The sequence below is a fragment of the Onychostruthus taczanowskii genome, unplaced genomic scaffold, assembly GCF_017590055.1.
Source record: "Onychostruthus taczanowskii isolate IOZ18803 unplaced genomic scaffold, ASM1759005v1 scaffold1, whole genome shotgun sequence".
NCBI lineage: Eukaryota > Metazoa > Chordata > Aves > Passeriformes > Passeridae > Onychostruthus > Onychostruthus taczanowskii.
This window is the reverse complement of record NW_024496525.1, coordinates 17,981,436-18,001,795: the sequence shown is the minus strand read 5'-3', so window position 1 is coordinate 18,001,795 and position 20,360 is coordinate 17,981,436. Positions and strand designations below refer to the sequence as shown.

The 20,360-nt window shown below is 50.9% G+C and overlaps 1 protein-coding gene across 5 annotated transcripts in view; it reads left to right on the top strand.

Moving 5' to 3' along the window:
* The first annotated feature begins 1,978 nt into the window (after window positions 1-1,978).
* LTBP2 (latent transforming growth factor beta binding protein 2) overlaps window positions 1,979-20,360 on the top strand; it is a 71,731-nt gene continuing 53,349 nt past the window's right edge. For 4 of the 5 annotated variants that reach the window (XM_041397779.1, XM_041397789.1, XM_041397797.1 and 1 more), the window contains exons 1-3: window positions 1,981-2,789; window positions 10,624-10,694; window positions 16,306-16,549. In XM_041397779.1, the coding sequence (XP_041253713.1) occupies window positions 2,335-2,789; window positions 10,624-10,694; window positions 16,306-16,549 (770 nt within the window). In that variant the 5' untranslated portion in view covers window positions 1,981-2,334. Of the gene's footprint in view, window positions 2,790-10,623; window positions 10,695-16,305; window positions 16,550-20,360 lie in introns of all 5 variants that reach the window. The other variant, XM_041397806.1, reaches the window with a different exon arrangement.

Genomic DNA, 20,360 nt, shown 5'->3' with positions numbered 1-20,360 from the left:
TGCTGCATAAGAAAGTAATTAGGTGAGGATGGAAAGGACATTCTTCCTCCTCAGAACAAAGAAACAAGCCACAGCTGTTAGTAGGCATTGCTTATGACATCCACTGTCATGCAAACCCCTGCCCAAGTGACTTCTCTGCCCTGAAGGACAGAGAGGCAAGCTGCTTGCATCCCAGGAAGTGCCAAAGCACCCTCTGAAATTTCTGCCTGCCCTTCAGCTGCCAGTGCCAAGGTAAAGCCTGAACCCACTCTGCCCATTATTCTGGTCACACTTGCTCACCCGTGAAGTTACCTCCTATCTCCCTCACTTGCCATCCCCAGCCAGAAGGAATGTGCTGAGGTCCTGCTACACTCCAGACCCAACATGCTTTCTGGGGGATTTATTCCCTGTGCTTTTGCTCCTCCCCCAGCTCCTCTGCATGCTGGAGGGTAGGCAGCAGTGCTCCTATCCCGAGAAAGAGGTGGGTAAAAGTCGAGGGGCAATGAGAAGAAGGGAGATAGAACCACTAGTTTCAAATAGGAGAGACTTTAGGAGCACAACTGCTGGAGGCTGGAGAGATAGAACAGGGTGAGCTGGCCACAAAGCTGTTGGAAAGCAGACAGCTTGGTGAGAACCAGGGAAGGCAGCACCTGTAGTAGGAGGCTGAAGGGAGAGGAGCATCAGTGGGATAGGGCTGTAACAGGCTGGGGGAGCAGTGGGCACAGAAGAGGAGCCAGTAGTCCTATGTTGCAATCACCTCACAGATCAAAAGGAACAAAAGAAATCAGATAAAATCATGGGCTGATATGACAATTTGCCTTTTAAAACCAGTGGCTGAGCTGCACAAGCTGGCTGGAGGAGCCCCTACCCTGCAAGCTGCTGGAAGATGTAAAGGTGGCCCTGAAGGAGATCACTCTGTGCACACACAAAGTTCCTTGTTTTCTCCTGCAGACATCCAGCTGCTGCACTAAGGGTCACCACAGGACCCACTCCAGGCCCAGAACCCACTGAGTATCTCCTTCCTGTGAGCATTTGCAGTGCCCTAATATGTCTCTTTGCATGTAGAGATGCAGCAAGAGGCCTTTAGTCACCCACTAAGGTAACCACTGCTTCTGTGGGTTGGAATGAACCCACCCCAAATAAAGGATAGTGTCTGCACTCCAGTGGGAGGATTTGCTCCTTACCCAAGATGGCCAAGAGCAGCAGAGATCTGTAAAGATGTGACAGAGCACGAGGTTAAGCTGATGTGTGTGGCTGAAAGGGGATTTGTACCCCTGTTCTCCCTCCTCCTACTCTTCTCTCAGTCTTTCTCAGTGCATATAAAGCAAAGCAGTCATTTTAAGTCCTCCCTCGACCTCTTGGTACTCAAGCAGAGGCAGATGGGGGGGAAGGATGGACATCTACTCTAAGCTCCTGATATGTCTCCTGAAAGATCTCTCAGGTTGAAGGACCTCGAGCTTGTAGCTGGGTCCTTTTCTAGCCTGAACTTATACAAGGAAGATTATAAGACCCTGAATGTGGTTGAGAGGATCTAAGAGCTCTGCAGCCAGCGTGGGATAGCCAACAAGGCTCTTCCCATTGCCGTGCCTTTCTCCAGGTAGATGTGATCCAGAACAGCGAGAGGGCTAGCGGTGCTGATGCATCTCCAGAAGTCCCCAGATGCTGAGGGGCAGCGGGGTATTCCTCCGGCCTCCGTGTCTTCTGCTCCGCGCTCTCAAAGCCGGGGTCGCTGCGCCTTTCCTTCGCGTCCCCAGCTGCGGCGGGTCGCGGCGGGCCGGGTGTCGGGGCGGGCTGCGGAGGCTGCACGCCGGCTGCCGGGCCGGCGGCGGCCGGGTCTCCCTGGCCAGGCAGGGGTTAAGGCTTCTCTGTTGTAGTTTGTTTCCCTTTGCCAAAGTGGGTGTTGCTGGAATGTCTCCTCTCCTAAGAAGGGGGGCCGAGCCGTGTCCTCTGGAGAGGGGGGATGTCAGCATCAAAAAGACACAAAGGGGGAGGTTTCCAAAAATAAAACCCTCCATCCCCTCCAGGCGCTGCCAGTGCCAGAGGCAGGCGCGAAGGTGCTTGGAGCTGCCTGCGGAGCGCGGGATCTCGCTGGCAGCCCGGAGAGTGGGGCCGGCCGCTCTTCTCCTCTTCCTCCTCCTGCGGGGGCCGCCCGGCAGCCCTCTCCCCTGCCTCAGCACTGCTCTCTGCGCCCCCGGCCCCGGTGGGCGGCAGGTCCCGTCGGAGTCCCGGAACGGGATGGGGCGGTGAGCGGGGGCGGAGAGCCGGCGGTCCCCGCTGCCCCGCGCCCGCCGGGGGATGCCAGCCGGGCTCTGAGCGCTCCACACCGCCCGTGTCCCCTCGCCACCGGCTGACACCATGCGGGGCGCTGCCGCCAGCCTCCTCCCGCTCACCTTCGCCGTCCTCCTGGGCTTCGCCCGCTGCCGGCCGGACTCGGCGGCTGGGCTAGAGCCGGGGGCCGGGGGAGCGGCGCGGCTGCGAAGCCGCGGGGCTGCCCTGGGGGCGGCGGGCACTGCGAACGGCCTGTCCCCAGCGTCCCGGTCCCCTCCACCGTCACGGCCCCTCCCCGCAGCCCTCCACGTGGATCGCGGCTCCGCGGCCGCCGCGGGGAGCCCGAGCGGTGCCGACGGCCGGAGGCAGCGTCCCGACCGCGGGCTGCCCACGCCCCGGGGCCAAGCGGGAGATGCCGGGCTCGGTCCCGGCGTGGGACAGAGGAACAGGCAGGACGCCTCCCGCCAGCGGCAAGGCAGCGGGCTGAAAGCGCGAGTGGTGCCCCGGGCGAAGGAGCCAAGCGGCAGAGGGAGGATGGCGGGGTAAGTGCTGCGGTCGGGGGATCCTGCCGGGGGTGCGTAGCCTGAGCCCCGGTGGTCCCGGCGCTGGAGAGCCACGGACGGAGGGGCAGGGTCCCATCCCGAGCCCCGTGCTGCACGCCCTTTTCCATCCCACGGGCGCTGCCACGTCCCCCGCGGGATGGCGGGGCAGCGCTCCCCGCGCTCCCGGGGTCCGGAGCGGCTCCGCTCGATGCTCGCTGTCCTGCGGCGCCTCTGCCCCGCACTTGCGGCCGCGCCGCTCGCAGCCACTCGTGGGTGCGTGTGTGTCGGTGTGCGCGCAGGGTGGCGTGTCACCCGGCTGTGCGTGGGCTGCCCGTCGCGGCCGTGCGCGGCTCAGGCGCGTTGTTCGGATGCAGAGCCCTCCTGGCAGATCGGAGCCTCGGCTGGCAGACAGCTCTGCTCTGGAGCTGCCCACGGCCGTCCCGGGACGCATGCAGGGTGGGGGACTCCCGAGGGGGATCTAATATGGTTTAGGTGGTGGAGGAGCTGGAGGGGCTTGCTTGGCTCTGTGGGACGGAGTCTGTCTGCTGCCGCTCTTGCTGCAGGTACCTGGCCTCTTGGCTCCTTCCTCCCGTAATGGGCCCCTTGTAAGCACTCCACGCCGCAGCTTCCCATGGCTTGAGTTGGCTCAGCCGAAGGAGGCTTCCTATGACTTGCCTGGCAGGGCCGCTTCCAGCTCCAGTCTCTGGCTACAGCCCTGTGGAGGTGGAGGGGATATCGTATGGTGAGGCCAGCTGCTCGATCGTGAGGGGAGCCTGGAGCGGCACTCTGTGCAGGACTGATGGACTTTCAGCCCAGGGCCCCTGCCTCGGCAGCTCCCTCGCCGCTCTACTGTGGCTGATTAGCTCCTTTGCCACTTGGGCAGGGCTGCCAAAACCATCACGCAGGAGTTTGACCAACCCGTGTGGCACTGCGTGTATCTGCTCTCATGTGAGCCTTGCTAGGGGGATTGTGGGGGCAGGCTCTGGGTTTACAGCCCTCTGACATGGGCAGAAATGTCTTCTAACATCTGGTGGAGAGCTTCACTAGAACTTCTCTGGGTTTTCTCTCTCCCATACTCATCTCCTTGTAAAGTTCAGAGACAGAAATGTCTTCTGTGCCACTTTCCTTCGACGCATCCACAGAAGCACCAAGTTCACTCTACTTCTATTATGTTTGATACACAAAGTGTCACTAACAGCTAGGCATACAGGTTCTGAGCTTACCCAGCTCATTATCTTGGCTTGTCGCCACCCAGAGAAGGAGTCTTGGGAAGATTCAGTCCTGCTCAGTCAGATTTGGACATTTTTGGGCTCAGAAAGATTTTACCCTTTTTGCAGTTGGAATGTTGTCAGTGTTGCTTTGGGATCATATAGCAGTTTGGTTGAATTTTAGTCATCTGATACCTAGCATGTTTGTTTTCAGAGTGCAGCTGCCTCTGGTGACAACAGCTGGCCTGTGCTGCTGTGAGGAGCATGAGGGCAGCCCCAAGGCTCACACTGTGCTCAGAAGAGCGCTGAACCTTTTTGCAAGCAGCTTTCATCCCTCAATCCCGGGTGTAAACAGGGATGGTTGGTCCAGCACTTACAGAGTTTGCCTGTGACCTGAGAGTGCCATTGCCTCCAAGCTCAAAGTAAGGAAGAGCTGTGTCCTAGTGCTGTGTTCCATATGCAGGCTCTGCTGCACTTTCTGCCTCTGCACTGCACTGGAAGATCTGCTGGGGGTCAGAGCTTTCTGCAATCCCCAAGAGCTTCAGTTCTTCAAAGTGTCTCTAATGGCTTTCTGTCTGCTCTGGAGTCCAAAGTGTCACTTTTGAAGCTTCTCTATAACTTCAGAGCTTAAGAGAAAGCCTAGCTGAAATAACTGTCCATGAGTAACCCCATGGTGTTGCTCCTCATGGAAAGCTAGCTGCTGCTGCCTCCAGCCATTCTGGGAGACTCTGTCCTTCCACCTCATCCATCTTCTTACACCCCTTGCTGCCCCAGACACATTTTCATCCAGGAAACTCAGGGCCCTTAAAAAACTTCAGTTTGTGATGTTTCATTTTTTTGCCAGGTAGGATATTTTCTGTTCTGCTATTTACACTGAACTCCAGCTAGTCTCTGGTATGACAACCTTCATTTTCCCTTACTCAGGTAACTTTGCAGGTACACTAAACCCCAGTACTATTTATTTATACAATTATTTTGGCTAAAAATTGCAACTCCTACATGTGTTGCCTTTTCAGATTCCCCAGAGAGCTTTCTGCTGGTACCTGCAGGGGCCCTGTGGAGTTCTGTGGCTGAAAAAACCCTTTTATTGGCACTCTATGTTTTTCTAGATAATTATTTTCTCACCTTGTCTGATAGCTGCCTAACCAAGATTGAGTTTCTTTCCTGGGGACTCTTCGGATGCCATCCTGCTCATGTCTGACCTTTTTGCAGGTGTGACTTGTACAAACAATTTCATGAATGCATCCAACTTCAAGACTTGCAAGAGCTGGGTTTTAGTATTTTCCCCAGAAGACTCACTGTGAGGTGACTTTTGATATCCCAGGAAACATCACAGAAAACTACTGACTTCTGGCACTGAGTGAAGAAAACAATCCAGCCCTGAAAACATCACTGCTTTGCTCTGCTCAGCTTAACATCCCTGTTTCTCCAGCTCCCCTGACTAGAAGGATTTTCCTCCTGAGTGTTCTGTGGTAGGGTAGCAGGGACACATGCCAGCTATGACTGTACTTGTGTGCTGGATGCATCCCTAGTTTGGGCTGGCCAGTCCTGCTTCGAGGACACTGTGAGCATCTCCCTCTGTGTCAGTGTCCCTTGGGATGTGTCCCCTCTTGTTCTTCTGCCCCGTGGCTGGGAGGGTGGGTCACAGTGGTGAGGAAGGTGGGTAATGGGAGAGTAATCTGGGGAAGCCCCTACTTCTGGTGCCTGCCTGGACAGTTTCAAGGGGCATTTGAAGCTTCCCAGGTAGCAGGCAGAGAGTCCCAGACTCATTCTTTCTCCATCCCATTTTCTTTTTGGGCATTCTACACCCCAGTCCACGTTTAATCACTGTTGTAGACACCATCTGTGGCTGTATAATCCTGATTTACCCAGGCTTTGTGGCATATAGGTTCTCTCTGGAGTGTGTTTACAGGATTGCTCAGGAGTGGAGGCAGTTAAATGCTGGTGTGGACTTGGCAGAGGGTTTTCAGTGACTCATCGATGCCAACAGCCTTTTGCTAATGTTCTTCACTGGGTCTGACTGCAAATATTTCATATGCATTTGGATGAAATTCACTTTCCTTCAGTAGAAAGGCAGACCTGATGATCTAATGGTCCCTCTGGCCTCCTGTGAGGATGCTGTACATGGTCTGAATGGAGTCAGCATACCTGGCAGCACAGAGTTCTGCGTGAAGCTGAAACATGATGCATAGATTGCTGTTAAAATAAGTGGTGAGAAAAAGTGTTCTACTGAATGCTTCAGAAACAGTATGTGATCATTACTGTAAAAGCCAAGATCTTACTACTGTTTTCTTGTTTTCCTTCCCCTGGTGCCTGTTATGGTTGCTTGGTCTTGTTTAAAATAGCACTGCAAGGTCTTGCAGGCTTTTCTCATCCTGGGTACCTCTGCATGCCTGAGTCTGATCCTGTTGGTGGCCTCCGGCTGCAGCAGCAAAGGAGGGGATGAAGGAGTGGCTTGCAGCAGCTCCCTTGCTCAAGTCCAAGGTTGTGCCAGTGCATTCAGTCAGGGCTATGAATGGTTCTTCTGGGTGCAGGGAGGCTTCATGACACTGGCTTCAGCTCTCTGGGGAGTTTCAAGGAACTGTCTGCCCCAGAAAATGAGCAGGTGGGTGAATAGTGCCTGGGAGCTCCTGTACACCAGGCTCATCATGCCAGGGGTTATACCTGGGCATGGATGGTGCATGCTAGCCACAGAATGAAGAAAAAGCTTGTTTTGCAGTTGCTTTCTGCTGCCTGTGCTCTTTGGAGACCTCAGGGTGTACCTGGTACTTGAGGCAGAGACTGAGATGTGGATCCAGTGCCCCACTCTGCATTTTCCCAGAAATGCACTGAGTTGTGCATTAGGGTTTTCTCTGGTACTGTGACTATTAGCTGTCTGAGCTATTCAATGCCCTTTCTCTTCAAAAACGGGGAACTGGCTACTGGAAGTGGTCTCTGTCTGCTTTGGTCTGAGCTGGGCTGGAAACTATTTTGGAAGGTGCTAAGTGGCCCATGAGCCCTGTAGCAGCACAGTGTTAGAAGCAATCAAGTCTCAGTGCCTTTGAATGTTCTCAGCAATGTTTCATTTCACAGGATATGTGCTAGTTGACCTGACCCTTAGGAAGGCAAATACATTATTAACATCTTCCACTGGTAAGGAGACAGAAATAGGAAAGACTGATCGTTTGCTGAAGGCTTGTTTTGGCATCAGTGTTAGGGCTGGGATTAAGGCATCCCATGGAATGTGACCTAGTATGAGGTTCAGTAGAACTTCAGTTTGCAAGACCCCTGTGAGGACATGCCTTCCCTTCTGCTTTGACTGTTGAGTTTCTTTCCAGCTGGGAGAGCTGCTGACCCCTCCACATGCCCATTCATCCTCTGGTCCCCCTGCAGCCCAAGCTGCCCTGGATGAGGGTGTGAGTCATGCTCCCATTTCCTTTCTGCTGTGCTTCCTGTTCCAAGCAGTGGGTAGCAGGAGAAAACCTGCTCAGGCAGCCGCTGAATGCTTCAAAGTTCCGATCATGGCTGTGGCTTATGTCACCGTTAGGTCTGCCAGGGCCTCGGTGTGTCACGGCACACAGCAGCTCCTCTTGCCGGGCAGCTCTGCCCGATGCCTTGGAAGTCCTTGTTCCCTGTGTGATGAGGGGTGATCGGAGGCTGCTCAGTGTCTGCAGGTAGCTCCTCAGGAGTCAGGCCCGTTGTGGTGACATTAGACCTGGAGGGACCTTGCCACTTGTTTGTTCTCCAGAAGCAGGACTTGGATGGAGAGGCTGGACATGCCCCACAGGGGCCTCGTGTTGAGCCACATCTTTGCCTAAAGTGTTTGTGGTGTCATGTGCAGCAGGACAAATGGATATGGAAGTCACCACTCTCTCTCAAGCGCCATCCCACAGTGTTGTAAACATGCCACACTCCTTAAATTTGATAGGACTCATTCTGAATTCTTTGCAAGGCAGTACAAACCCTGTGGTGTTCAAACCAGGCAAATGACAACAAAATACTTGAAGTAGAACCAGAAGTGCTCAGGAATGGGTCCATGCAACAAAGCTCCCATAGCCATTTATTTTCTTGCAGATGATACTCTTACTTACCTGTGCCTCGTGCTCTGTGGGGTCCTGCTCACTGGGCTTTCATCAGGAAATAATTGTGGTGTGGTTCTTTTCTACTCTCCAGCACTACCTACATGCTGTTCCTTCCAACTGCTCATTTCCAGTCTAGGAGGTCCTCCCTGCCTCCATCTGTCCCCATTCTGTCATCCAGGACCTTGTGGTAGGAAGGAACATTCCCATCCAGGTATTCCTTTTGCCCCTGCCCCTGAGGGCACCCCTGCCAGGTTGTCCTCCCTCCAGGAGCATCTCCCTGGTTGGTGCTGGCATCAACACCAACCCCTTCACCTGCGGCTGGCAGTGACACAGAGTGGCTCTGTTAAGGAGGGATTTGTGCTGAACCCAACAGGGGTTTAATGACTTCAGGAGTGGTCTTGTCTGCTCAGGTTTGAGCCCCTGTCTATTTTAGCCTCATATCTTTTTTTCCTGTGACTTCTGGCTTGTTGTTGGCATTGAGAGCAGCTAGCAACATGCTCTCTCCAGCATGCCTGTGAGAGATGTAGATGAAAATTAAACATTAATCCCACAAAGAACTAATAGCTTCTCTGGATAAGGTAGCTATTTTGCCCATAAGAAACATGATTTTCTGTATAAGTTGAGGTGGGAAAGGACAAGGGCTTTGCTCACTGAAGAGACTGAATATGACTTATGAGATGTGTTTCACCTGTGCCAAAGGAAGAATGGGAGCTGTGACAGTCTAAGCAAACCTGCTTGTGTTGCTGCTTGGAATAGAGTCCCTCTCAGGACCTTAACTGTCCAAAGACCTGCTCCAGCTCAATAGTTTTCTATTTTTACTGATCAGGACACCTTGAAAGTGTTTAATGCCTTTTAAGCTCTTATAAAGTAAATAAAGGATGGGTTTTGGTTTTTTTAATGGATGCTTTCTGAGAATGTCTTAAGGAAGATACTCATACATCTCTTTGATTTGACAGACAAAATGCTGGAAATTGGTGGTTTTGCCCAGCCAGAGCAGATATGAGTGGGTGCTAGAATTACTTTGGCTTGGTCTGCTAGCAGGAAGTTACACCAAGGGAATTTAAGTGCTTTCTCCCTATAAAAATCTGCCCAGATTAATAAAACATGGATCCTGAAGGACTAAGTAACTCTTTTAAATGATGTGTCTTCTCAGACTACTTCCCTTTCCCATACAGAGCAATTGTACCTCTGCAGGCAGCTTCATTTGTGAGCACCAGAGCAATCCATGGCATACCTGCCACCCACTGTCCTTGGCTCTCCTAAAACGTGAGCCCCACAGCTTGAGCCCTGGCACTTCTGGAGCCTCATCTCAGGCCATGTGCATGCAGGAGTCAGGAGGATGCCAGTTTAGAGCAGGATCTTCCTCTCGCCCTGCTGTGTTCATGTTAAAGTCAACCCAGAAGACAAATATGCATGTTTCTGTGGTTCCTGTAAATTCTGTCAGCAGCTCTGACTGCCTTGTCCAGCATTAGAAATAAACCATACTCTCCACTTCTATTCCAGAGGATTTCCAGAGCTTTCTGGCTATTTCTAAGTTTCTATCTTTTGACAACTGTTCTTTCTCATCTACCTCGACATGCAAAGGTTACCTATTTCTGAAATCTTCCCTCCATGATGATTAATATTCTTGGAGAGCACCCTGGAACTTGTTATTCCTTCTCATTATAGACACTTAAATACGATGTGACCAGAGGAAGCAGCGTTAGCTGCCTGCTTGGGCATTGCAGAGCACCCTTTAGATGCCCAGCACTGTCTATGATAGCTTTATGTTGACACTCATCCCTACCTCAAAACGCATAAGAAAGGAGAAGTGAGAAGGATGTAAGTGCAAAAAGTAACTGCAGATAAATCCTGGATTCAACACTCATGGAAATGATTTCAGCATCTTGGAATTAGTGTAGCTCTATGCACATCAGGTAGACACAAATTTCATAGCACCAGAGAGTCCTCAGCACCCTGGGTCACTGCACTAGAGACAGATCACAAAGGCAGGACTGGGGTGCTTGCAAAGGGAGAGCAAGCTGGGGAGTGTCCCAGAGTGCAGCTTCTGATGTGCCATCCCTGCCAGGGCAGGGCTGGGCAATGAACAGGCACAGGCAGCAGCAGTTAGGTGGAGAATGAAGTGTTGTTTGAGCTGGAGCAGCTCAGGACATTGGCAGAGGCAAGGTACTATGACCAAAGTTGAAATTTGGCCCAATTTACACCCCAATACCATGAAGAACCATGAGATCTTTAATGATCTTTGGCTGCTGGCCTCCAATTGCTCTCAGGAGGAAAATGGTGCTGTGTGCTGTGCCAGGAATGCAGCATAATGCCAGTTCAAAAGGGAGCTCCTCTCTCAGGGATCGCTCACACTGCAGCATTCACAATCCTTGGGGGTTTCTTTTCCAAACACTTAAACAACTCAGCCCTTGTCCCTTCGGTTTTGATCTCAGCTGCCGGTCCATCTGGAAGGAAATATCATATGCTGCAGGAAATAATTTTGTGGGTGACTCAGAGGTGATGGCTGCAGCAAGACCTCAGCTTCCCCCTCTCCTAACCACACTGCTTTGTCTCTCTGCTTAGGCCAAATGTCTGTGGCAGACAGTGTTGCCCAGGATGGACCACAGCTCCAGGCACAAACCGCTGCATCAAACGTGAGTATGACAGTCTCAGCCAGTGCAGGTCTCAGATGCACCTCTAAAAAGTGCTTGAATACTTCTGTGACCCCACACACCCCCCATGCACTGTGCCAGGGCAGGAGATAAATCATGGGGTCTGTGGAGGCAGTGCCACAGCCTTGCTCTGGGACTGCCAGGCTGTAGGTCAGCTCTTCCTGTCTGCTAGCACAGCAAAGTTTGAGTAATTGTGGTTTTACTTCATTATTGTTATGAGTGTCCATCCATGGCAGGATCTTGTTGGGGCAGGGCACTGTAGTGGCAAATTTATGTGTGAGTTTTGAGCCTTGGGCTCTCACTTATCCTGCTTGGAGCAAAGATGGGTCTGTGAGAGTCCCAGCAGTTGGGAGCTGGCAGACTGGGGCTGTGCTCATGTGAGTGAGCATTGCTGATGCTGAGTGGGGAATCAGGGCTGCAGATTATCTGAGTGCTATTAACGAAAGCAATTAATGGATTTGGCACAAGGGCTGGGGTGGGTGTGGCTGGGGTGTGGTGTGCCGAAAATGGCAGTGAGGCGCAGGGTGCTAATGCAGTGCAAAACTGCCTGGCCAGGACCCTCCTGCTTCATTCTACTATATATACTACCAGTATATGTATATATATATATATATATATATATATATACTACCAGAGAAGTAGTATGGAGTGTTCTGCTCATCCAGGCAGCCCTGGTATGGCCCTGGGGGCTGCGGTCATTGCGGGCTCCCTGACACAGCACTGGAAGAGATGTTTGGGTAGGCACCAGTGCAGTGCACACCAGAGACAGGTGAACTGTCACCTCCATCCTCAACAGCTCCGCAGCTCTGACTAACCCCCACTGTGATCCCTGTCCCTGGACAACAGGGCTGCACCACGCAGCTCCTCTGTGGGCCTTCGCCAGGGCCTGCTGGGCCCGTGTACCTGCTCGGTCCCAGAGGAGCGGGGCTGCCCGTGGTGCTCGGGCAGCTGGGAGGGCAGGAGCACGGGCAGCCCAGAACATCTGCCTTTACTTGAGTGGCAGCAGCTGCCCAGATGTTCAGCAGGGAAGGAGCCTCAGCTTTGTTTGCCGCGGGATCTCACGGCGCTTTGGCCGCGCTGGGGTAATTGCATTAGCAATCGCTGTTTGGGAGCAGGGGGCCAAGGGCTGACTCACCTCCCTTCTCCCTCTCCCCCATGCCGACGGAAGCCAAACGGTAGAGAGCGTGTTGTGCTGCCAGACAGTGTCTGTAAACACAGCGCGGGGCCAGCCATGGCAGCATCTTTCTCTCATTAGGGATTTTGGTAGGAGCAGTAGATCTGGGCTTGCAGCCATGCAGGCTGCCTGGTGATTGCTCAGGTGCTGAGCCCTTGTTCCCAAGGATTCATTAAAAGGACAGTGTCAACATGATCAGACCTGACAGTGTCCCCCTGACCGGGGATGGTAATGCTCAGCCAGGACTTCGGTGGAGACTGGTGATGTGTAAACATAATTTCATTCCCAGCTACCTCCCTCCCTGAGCTTTTCTGCTGGAATTCAAGCTGCTGGAGACATACAGCTGTTTTTAAATCTGCCAAGGCAAGCTGGACAGCCCATCCCCATTAAGTTTCTGCACTGTAATGCTGTTTAATATCTGTTCCCATGGTCTTTGATATGTGGCATATCAAGGAAGTCAGTGGGGTAGAAATGCAGACAGAGAGAACCTCTTAAGAGTGATGAAACATGGAAGAATTGGTATTCAGATGTTGGACAGATACTTGGTTTTCAAGGATTTGAGCCTGGGTAAAGGAGAGAAGATATGTCAAATTGTTGCCATAATCTACTTCCTGTCACCTACCAAGGGTGGTGGTTTCTTCCTTCACCCATGCTTTTGTAGGCACTTTATTCTTTCAATATCCCCACATACGACTTAACTCCAGCCTTAGGGAAGTGTCTCTCTGTATGTTTCAGATTTGAGGACCAAAGCTGCAGTGAGGACTTGTGGAATTTTCAGACAGTCTGTGACTGGGAAGATAAAAAGAGAAACATCTTTCCCTGGAGCAACAACGTCTCCTGGGAAAGTGGAAATGAGCTAAGGGAGTTTAAGAGGAAGACCTTGCCTGTTTGCAGCGGGCTCGATCTCTGCCCACACACTGCCAGGTCATCCCACTGAGCTGCGCACAGGGGCTCTGTGCCATGGGGCTCCAGAGGTCTTCTTGCAGAAGGGGCCATTAGGGATAGTGAGCTGCATTTGAATGTAGGCCTGAAGGGTTCAACCTCCTGCCTGTTTTACTTTGTTTTGGAGTGAGACTCTGGCCATTTTGTTCTAGTTTGGTGGAGAAGAAAGCTGTATACACAAGTAGCCAGATGCCCCCTTGCACTGGCCACATTTTCGGGGCTGCAGTGTACACTTGTCAGTAATTTAGCTGCTGCCTATTAGTTCATCATGCTCAGCCTCCCCATGTTAGTTTATCAGCCTCCACTTTTGTCAACTTTATTCATGATGGTTCTTTGCTGCTTCCAGAGATAGTACCCTGAGCTGGGCTGGGAATGCAGCATGAGCTTTTTTCCTGACATGAATATTTTAAAGTTTAAAAGAAACATTTTTAATCAGTGTGTCAGGAAGGACTAAATAAACGAATGGGCTTTCCAATCTTATACAGATGGTCTTGCAGTTAAGATGGTGAATAGAGGTGCAGGGATTCCAGGCTGAGTCTCTGGCTCTGCTGTGGCCTCACAGCGTGACTTCAGACAGCCCCATTAGCATCCCTAGGGCTTTTCCACATCTGCAAAATGACATTCACATGCCTCTTCATTTGTCTTTCTTCTGAACAGTGGCTATAGGGTTTTTTGAACCCTGGCTGTTCTTCACTGAAATCCTGCTTTCTCTGTTATTCCTGCATTCCTGTTGATCTACCTCCCTGTCACTCTGCACAGATCTCACTTGTGGTAAACTGTCCATCCCTTCTGGGTGTGCTCCCACAGTCAGAGCTGTAAGTTAGAACTGAGTTTGCGTACATAACTTTTCCATGAGAAAGTGGACTAAATAACCCCAGTAGTACAAGTCCTTCAGCACCCTTCTCAGTTTTCCTATGGAGACCCTAGCTGATGGGCAAGTTCCCCTGCATTTTAAATGGAACTGCACAGGAGCTGCTTACAGTGAAGATCTACATCACTCTCCTAGATGAAGAGCATGAGCAGAGCTTCAGGGACTCAGTAATCGAATGTTACCTTGGATGTCATTGCTCAGCCCTGGGCCAGGTGTGCCTGCAAGGCAAAGCAAGGCTGAGCTTGGTGGCATTCCCCTCTGACAGGGCTGGCTGGGTGGTCAGAGTCGTGCCACAGTCATCCCTGCTCTGTGACCTTGCTGGGAGGACTTACCTTATGCACTAAGGACTAGACTTGATCTGTGAGGGCACTGCTAGATGTTCTTGAACAAACTACATTTTCTATTAGTGATACTTCATCAGTGCTTCAAGCTTGATTCTTTTATTAAGAGTTTTGAGATGACTATTTTTTCCCCCCTAATCCCCAGCTCCTGGAACAGGTGATTACATGAGACTCCAGTGAGAAGAAATGAATGCCTGTCATCTTAACAGAAACTGTTTAGAGTACCCCAAGCTGGGGAGCAACATGTCAAAGTAACCCATGAGGTCAGAAAACAGAGAGCAAAGAGAAAGGTTTCAAATACATATATGCATTTTGACCATCTTGTTTCTTCAGATAATGTTATGGTTTGGGGAGCCTGACTAGTGATTTCACACACTTGTCAGAGGCAGTGCTGCCACTGACTGATCTGCTCTCCTTATATTGCATAGCTGAACTGAATGAAAACCAGCAAATTTTAAAGCTCTTTCAAGTTCTCCCTGAGTCTGTAAAGGCATCTAGGAAGGGGATTAATCCTAGAGCCAAAATATTTCATCTAGGGCAGCTCCCCTAGCTTGAAGAGACCAGAAGACTAATCCCATTCCCTTCCTCTTCTCTATGTAAACTGCCTTAGGGGCTTTTTGGAGTGCCTGGTCACTTATCAGCACTTTCCTGCTGAAGGGTACAGCCTAAGGTGACTCTGTTAGTGGGAGAGGTTGTGAGAACTGCTGTGGTTCCAGGTCCCAGCATCGTGGCTCTGCAGTATTTCAGCATGTGAAATGGTTGTTTTCAATGGCAGGCTTCCTGGGCTGGTGGCCTTTGTTAAAAAACAGGCATTTATTGGGAGATAACAGTAGGGACTGGCAGCCTATTTAAATCACAGCTGAGTTTTGTATTATAAATTACATCAACTTCTGGAGTGCCAGACTTCCCAGAGACGCTTAATTCCTGCCTGACTAGGACCTTGTCCCTGTTCCAGAGACTGCAGTGTTGGCTGATTTATTTTACTGGGAGATTTCATCAAAACCTCTGGCTTTAACCTATACAGCCTTACGTGACTTGGGGTCTCCTTTTCCTTGAGATCTCCCTCTCTTCCTGAGTGTTAACATAGTAATAAATGTCACATGAAGCATTCCAGTGAGCATATCCTTGATCTAGTTAGGAAAAGCTGATGGCAGGCTAGTTTTGGGATGAGGGAAGGGTTGTGGGGGCTATGCTGCTGTGAAAGGAATTCAAGTGTCTACATAAGGACTTCTCTCACTTGATGACAGCAGGATGATGTATGGATGGCACACGAGGAAAGAGCTGTCTGTATGTTTGTTGTCCAGAAGCAGTGTTTCTCAAAGGCATGCTTGTATCTCACAGGAGTGGAGAGCACAGCTGGAAGGGGAAGGACATGCTCTTGAAAGCCTTACAGCTGTGTGTAAAGGTGGTGAGATGCCCCTGCAGTCTCCCTGGGGTAGTCCTGGGAGAGGGGGTTTCAGCAGAAGCAGTGACTTCATGGGTTGAAACCCATGTGGCTGGTTAGTGTCCACCTTGTGTTGGCCAACAAGGTTTCATTACCCTTTGACCAGCTGGCACCTTCTTTCTATGAAGGACAGCACTGTTTTCCAGTGCCTTTTCAATTACCCTTGCTCAGAACAATGAGCCCAGTCCTACTGGAGCAATCTGTGGATTCCTGGCTGGACACTGCCTGTGTCATAAACCCAATTTGGCATCTGTTGACTTGGGAAGTGTTAGGGTCCTGTGTATAATTAATAGCACTTTCCTCCCGGGGTGCATACTGAAGCTGATGTGCTGTAATTAGGAACACACAGGCTCAGAGGTTGATTTAGGCATAAGGTTAATGAACTGTAAGTCCCCGTAGCAGTGGAGGAATTTGAGTGACTCCAAAATCAGCTGTGGAAGGAAATCTGGAAAGCCCTGAAGAGGACAGGCCAGGGGCACAGTGCAAATCAGACCCCAAAACAGACTAAAGGTAACATGCAATCCCTTGCTTTGCGAATTAGGACCTATTCCTGTCCAGAGCACTCTGGGCAATGCTGGCAGCCGTGTGCTCTCTGCAGGCCGTGCTGCTCATTTCTGAGCTTTCTGAAATGAGCTTTGCTGTAGAAGAGCTCTGCAGAGACCAGTGCGGAGAGAAGAGGTGTCAGGGGCCCACAGCAGTTGTAGCACCAAGACTGTGAAGGTCACCTGCCTGTAGAGATGAGATGGGACTGCCCCAGCTGGGTGTCACCACCGTGGGGCTAAAGTCCTGTGTCCACTAACTGCCTTTCTGTGTCTCCTCAGCTGTCTGCGACCCGCCATGCCAGAACAAGGGCTCCTGCAGCCGCCCCCAGGTCTGTACCTGCCGCTCAGGCTTCCAGGGCTTCCGGTGTGAAGAAGTTGTTCCTGAGCAGGAGTACCACCCGCCTGGTGCCGCTGCTGCCTTCCAGCCCCCCACAAGCTCCCTCCGGAGGAGAACCAGCACAATAGGGCGGGATGCCTCCCCGCAAGGGGCTCAGGCGCCCATCCCACGGCACGTCCCAGCTGTGTAAGTCAAACCTGAGTCCCGGCATGATGCTCTGCCGATCCCTCAGGCAAATAACACCTTGGTCAGCTGGGCCACAGTCTCTGCTTCGTGAGACCAGGCAACCTGGCTCTTGATGAAAACTCCTCCGTAGGCTGTGGTAGCTGACATAAGGGGGTAAGGTCCTGCTGTCCCTCCAAGGGACTCAGTTTGTTTCCAGCACTTTGTCACATCCCTTGGCATACGCAGGAATGAGACAGGCCAGTGATGATCCCATGAGGAAGGAGTACTGTGAAGGTGGTCCATTTGCCCTTGTCCTGTTGGTGAATACCCTTCACGGTAGCAGCAGGATGGACAAAGGAGTGGTGGGTAATCTCTTTCCCAAGAGGATATGTTTAGAGCAAGATATCCAGGTAGTCCCCACAGATGAGTACATCTGAGGTGTGCTTGTAAGTGCTGCTGTTAGCAAAACAATGACACTCACAGATGTCTTCTGGCAGACTCCAGCAGTTATTGAGCCATTTGTTCTATATTTCTGAGTAATTTTGCTTTGGTTTGGGTCATTTTGGTATGCAGATGGATGCCTGAATATTGGGTACAGAAGCAAAGGTGGAGCTGCTGGAGCTCAGAGGTCTATGCAGGAGGGACTGTGAGGAGTGTGTTAAGCTCAGGGTGACAACTGTGGCATCATCTGGTCTCTTCAGAGAGGAGGGACCTAGCACTTCAGTGCACCTGCCTCAGATCCATGCTGAGATGCTCCTGTACCTGAGCTACCACGCCTTTACAAAACTTTGTGTTTGTGACGTCCTACTGGAGCTGTAGCTGTTTTTGCTGAATGTGTCAGTAAAGATGGGAGAGGTGTCTTTCTCTAATAAGCATTGCTACTGTGCCAGCAGCTTTTTGGGGATGGAGCATTGAGAGTAGTGCCTGCTGCTGTGCAGCAACCCACTCATATTATTTGTTTGGGCTTTTTAGACCATCTCCACTTCTCTGTAAGAGTCCATGAATGTGGGAGCAAAGTGTTAGACTGCACCACCCCTAAAGACCCCTGTGTTTCTTGGAGCTGTTCACCCAATTGCTGGGCCAGAAAGACTGGTTTTGTTGGTAGCCACTAAGACAGAGAATTTTCTCATGGCTTCCAGCAGGAGCTCCTCAGTTGCAGTCAGGAAGACAATACAGCAACTTGCAGCTGCTTAACCAGGAAGCAACTTCAGTTCTTGCTTTACCTTCTCCGAACTTTTGGCTTTCTCTGTCAACATCACTTTGAGCTGCCTGAGGAGAGGGCAGTTTGGCCTTTGTTTTTCTATTTTCCTGCAGGTTGTTTCCAACCCATTGCTCCTACTGTAGCTACTGCCTTTCTGTCTCTTTTGAAGAGGAGGCAATGCACGGGCTGGAGACAATTCTAGACCCTTGGCTGTCATCAGTTTTGGAGAGGCTCAAATGACTGGCAGAAATTTTACTGGCACTAAGTAGTTTACTGAAGCTGACATATCTTGGTGCCCAAATGGAAGACTATCTGATAGAAACCAAATTCAGGAAAGGCAGAGGTGATGCTGGCAGGGAGAGGTGGCCAAGCCCCTGTCATTGCTGCTCTAAGAGAGGCTTGCTGCCCAAGTGAGCATACAGCCCTCTCGTGTGCCTGTAATCCTGGGCATTGCTGATGAGCTTCCCTGCAGTGATGACCTCCTCCTACCCCTCTGTGCTACCACTCTGTGCCCAGGGACTGGAGGGGAGGGAGAGCAGTGTCCTTGGAGATACAGCACCTGTTGAAGGCTTTCCCTGTAAGGAACATGACCTCAGGCTCCACACAGAGGACGGAGGGCTGTGCAGGCACTGGCAGAGCATTCTTGTCCAGTCAGTCAGACATAGCAGCTAGTGATCACTGAGCTGGGATTGCTGAATGCCCAGCTGCCCGACGTACCTTAAATCCTCTGGCACTATCCCAAGGAAACAGGACTCCATTAAGGACTGTGCTGTGCTGTTCCTCCTTCTCTGGCCATGAAGGCCATAGGATGTCACCTTTATCCCATGCTTCAGCAAGAGAATTTGACTATCATCCTTTGCAATGGCCACAGGTAGGACACCGGGACATGTCCACCACTGACTGCCTTCTGGAGATGTCCTGAAAGATTCGCTGAGGCTGCTGTGTGTCTCTCCAAGAGGGAGTGATCACCACTCCTCTGAGTGCTGTGCTGCCCAGGCAATGTTTACCAGCCCTGCTTTGCAGGCAGGTGGAGCGCTGCCTGCACCCTGGCACTGGTCTGCATTGAAATGCCTCTCTTCAGCCCTGGGTGTTCTTCTGTGCAACTCAGTCACTTGGATTTTTTTCTGTGGTCTGTGGAACTTATAACATGGTGTAGTACTGCATAACTTAAAAGTCTTTTTGCTGTTAGAAGAGTTATTTCCCAGAAGTTTTTGAGTGTCCCTTTCAGCATTCCAACTTCTGGGCTAGCTGCAGAGCCTGTAAGAGTGAGCATCTGCAGCCAAAGGCATGGTCTTGCCCATGCCCTCCCATTGCTTCACTTGTTGGTCCCCACCTGGTCTCTGGGTGAGTTGGCTCAGTTCAGTAAACCAGCAAAAAAATGAACACAGCAAAATCAAAGATAATTTTCTGCCACTTCAGTGGACTAAATTGGCTTATTGCAAGATCATGAGACCAGAAGAATTGGACAGAATTGCAAGTCTAGCAGTGAAGGGGAGGAAAGGAGGGGTGGGGAAGTCACTTCTGTAGGCTGGTTATTTGTCTCATGAAATCACACTCTTTTACTTGTCTGGACTTGCAGTGACAATCTCTTTCCACTGAAGTACTTTCTGTGCTTTTGCATGAAGCTTTCTTCATACGGTTGGGCTGTAGCAGCAAAAGCAAGAAGTTTGTCTTAAAAGAGCTAGGTAGTTGTTGTTCACGTTTGCCAGCATGAGGATTGGTTTTTAGGCACTGCAAACTCAGAGTTGCATTCGCTGGAGTTCAGTTCACTGTCAAGTGTGAGAGGAACAGCTTCTGGCATCTCTGGTCCCTGGATGAGGGTGGGTTGTGCTGGTGGACACTGACTTTTTCTAGTCAGCCTGGCATGATTTCACAGGAGCTGGCTTACTTGTCTGATTTGTCAATAAGGAAGAGGTAGAAGAAGTTCTTGAATGGTTCAGTAGATGGAGGATACTGGTGATTCTAGGTCAGTGTTGTGAGAAGACTGAGTTCCAGGACAAATACCCAGTCCCAGTCTCCCTGTACATTTGCATTGCTTACAAGCAGGAGTTGCACAAGAGTAGGAGCTTATAGACATCTAAGCCTTGCCTTGCTGTTCCAAGACAGGAAATCAACCCTCACATGAGTGAATTTGCATTCTCTTTTTGTTTATCTGCATCTATATTGGCTTTATTCGTGTTTGTTTGTACAGAGCTAACTATCAAAAACTCTGAAGCCATGCACTAGAACAGTACTTCATTAGATTCCCTAAAAACATGCAACAAAATCCATGAATCCTCCACAGAGACCTGGTCTGTAAGAAGTAATTGGGTTGCTTTTGGTTTCAATGTGTTTTGAAGTGAGTCTTCAGAGAGAGAGTTAAGAGAGCAGCCAGCTGAAATAGTTAGGAACTGCCTGGACCAAAATATTCCCCACTTACCTGAGTGATGGGACTGCTTTAAAATTATTTCTTGTCCTCATCTAGTTGGACTTGCTGCTTATCATGGCTGCACCTTCATTATGGGGAGTAACCTGGTCGGGAGGTAGGACATCTTTGGGAGTCTGTAGGAGCCCACAAAGTGCTGGTGAAGAGCATGACCAGACAGCTGCCTGTTTTCATGGTTCTGCTTCTGGTATGTATGTGCTTCTGGT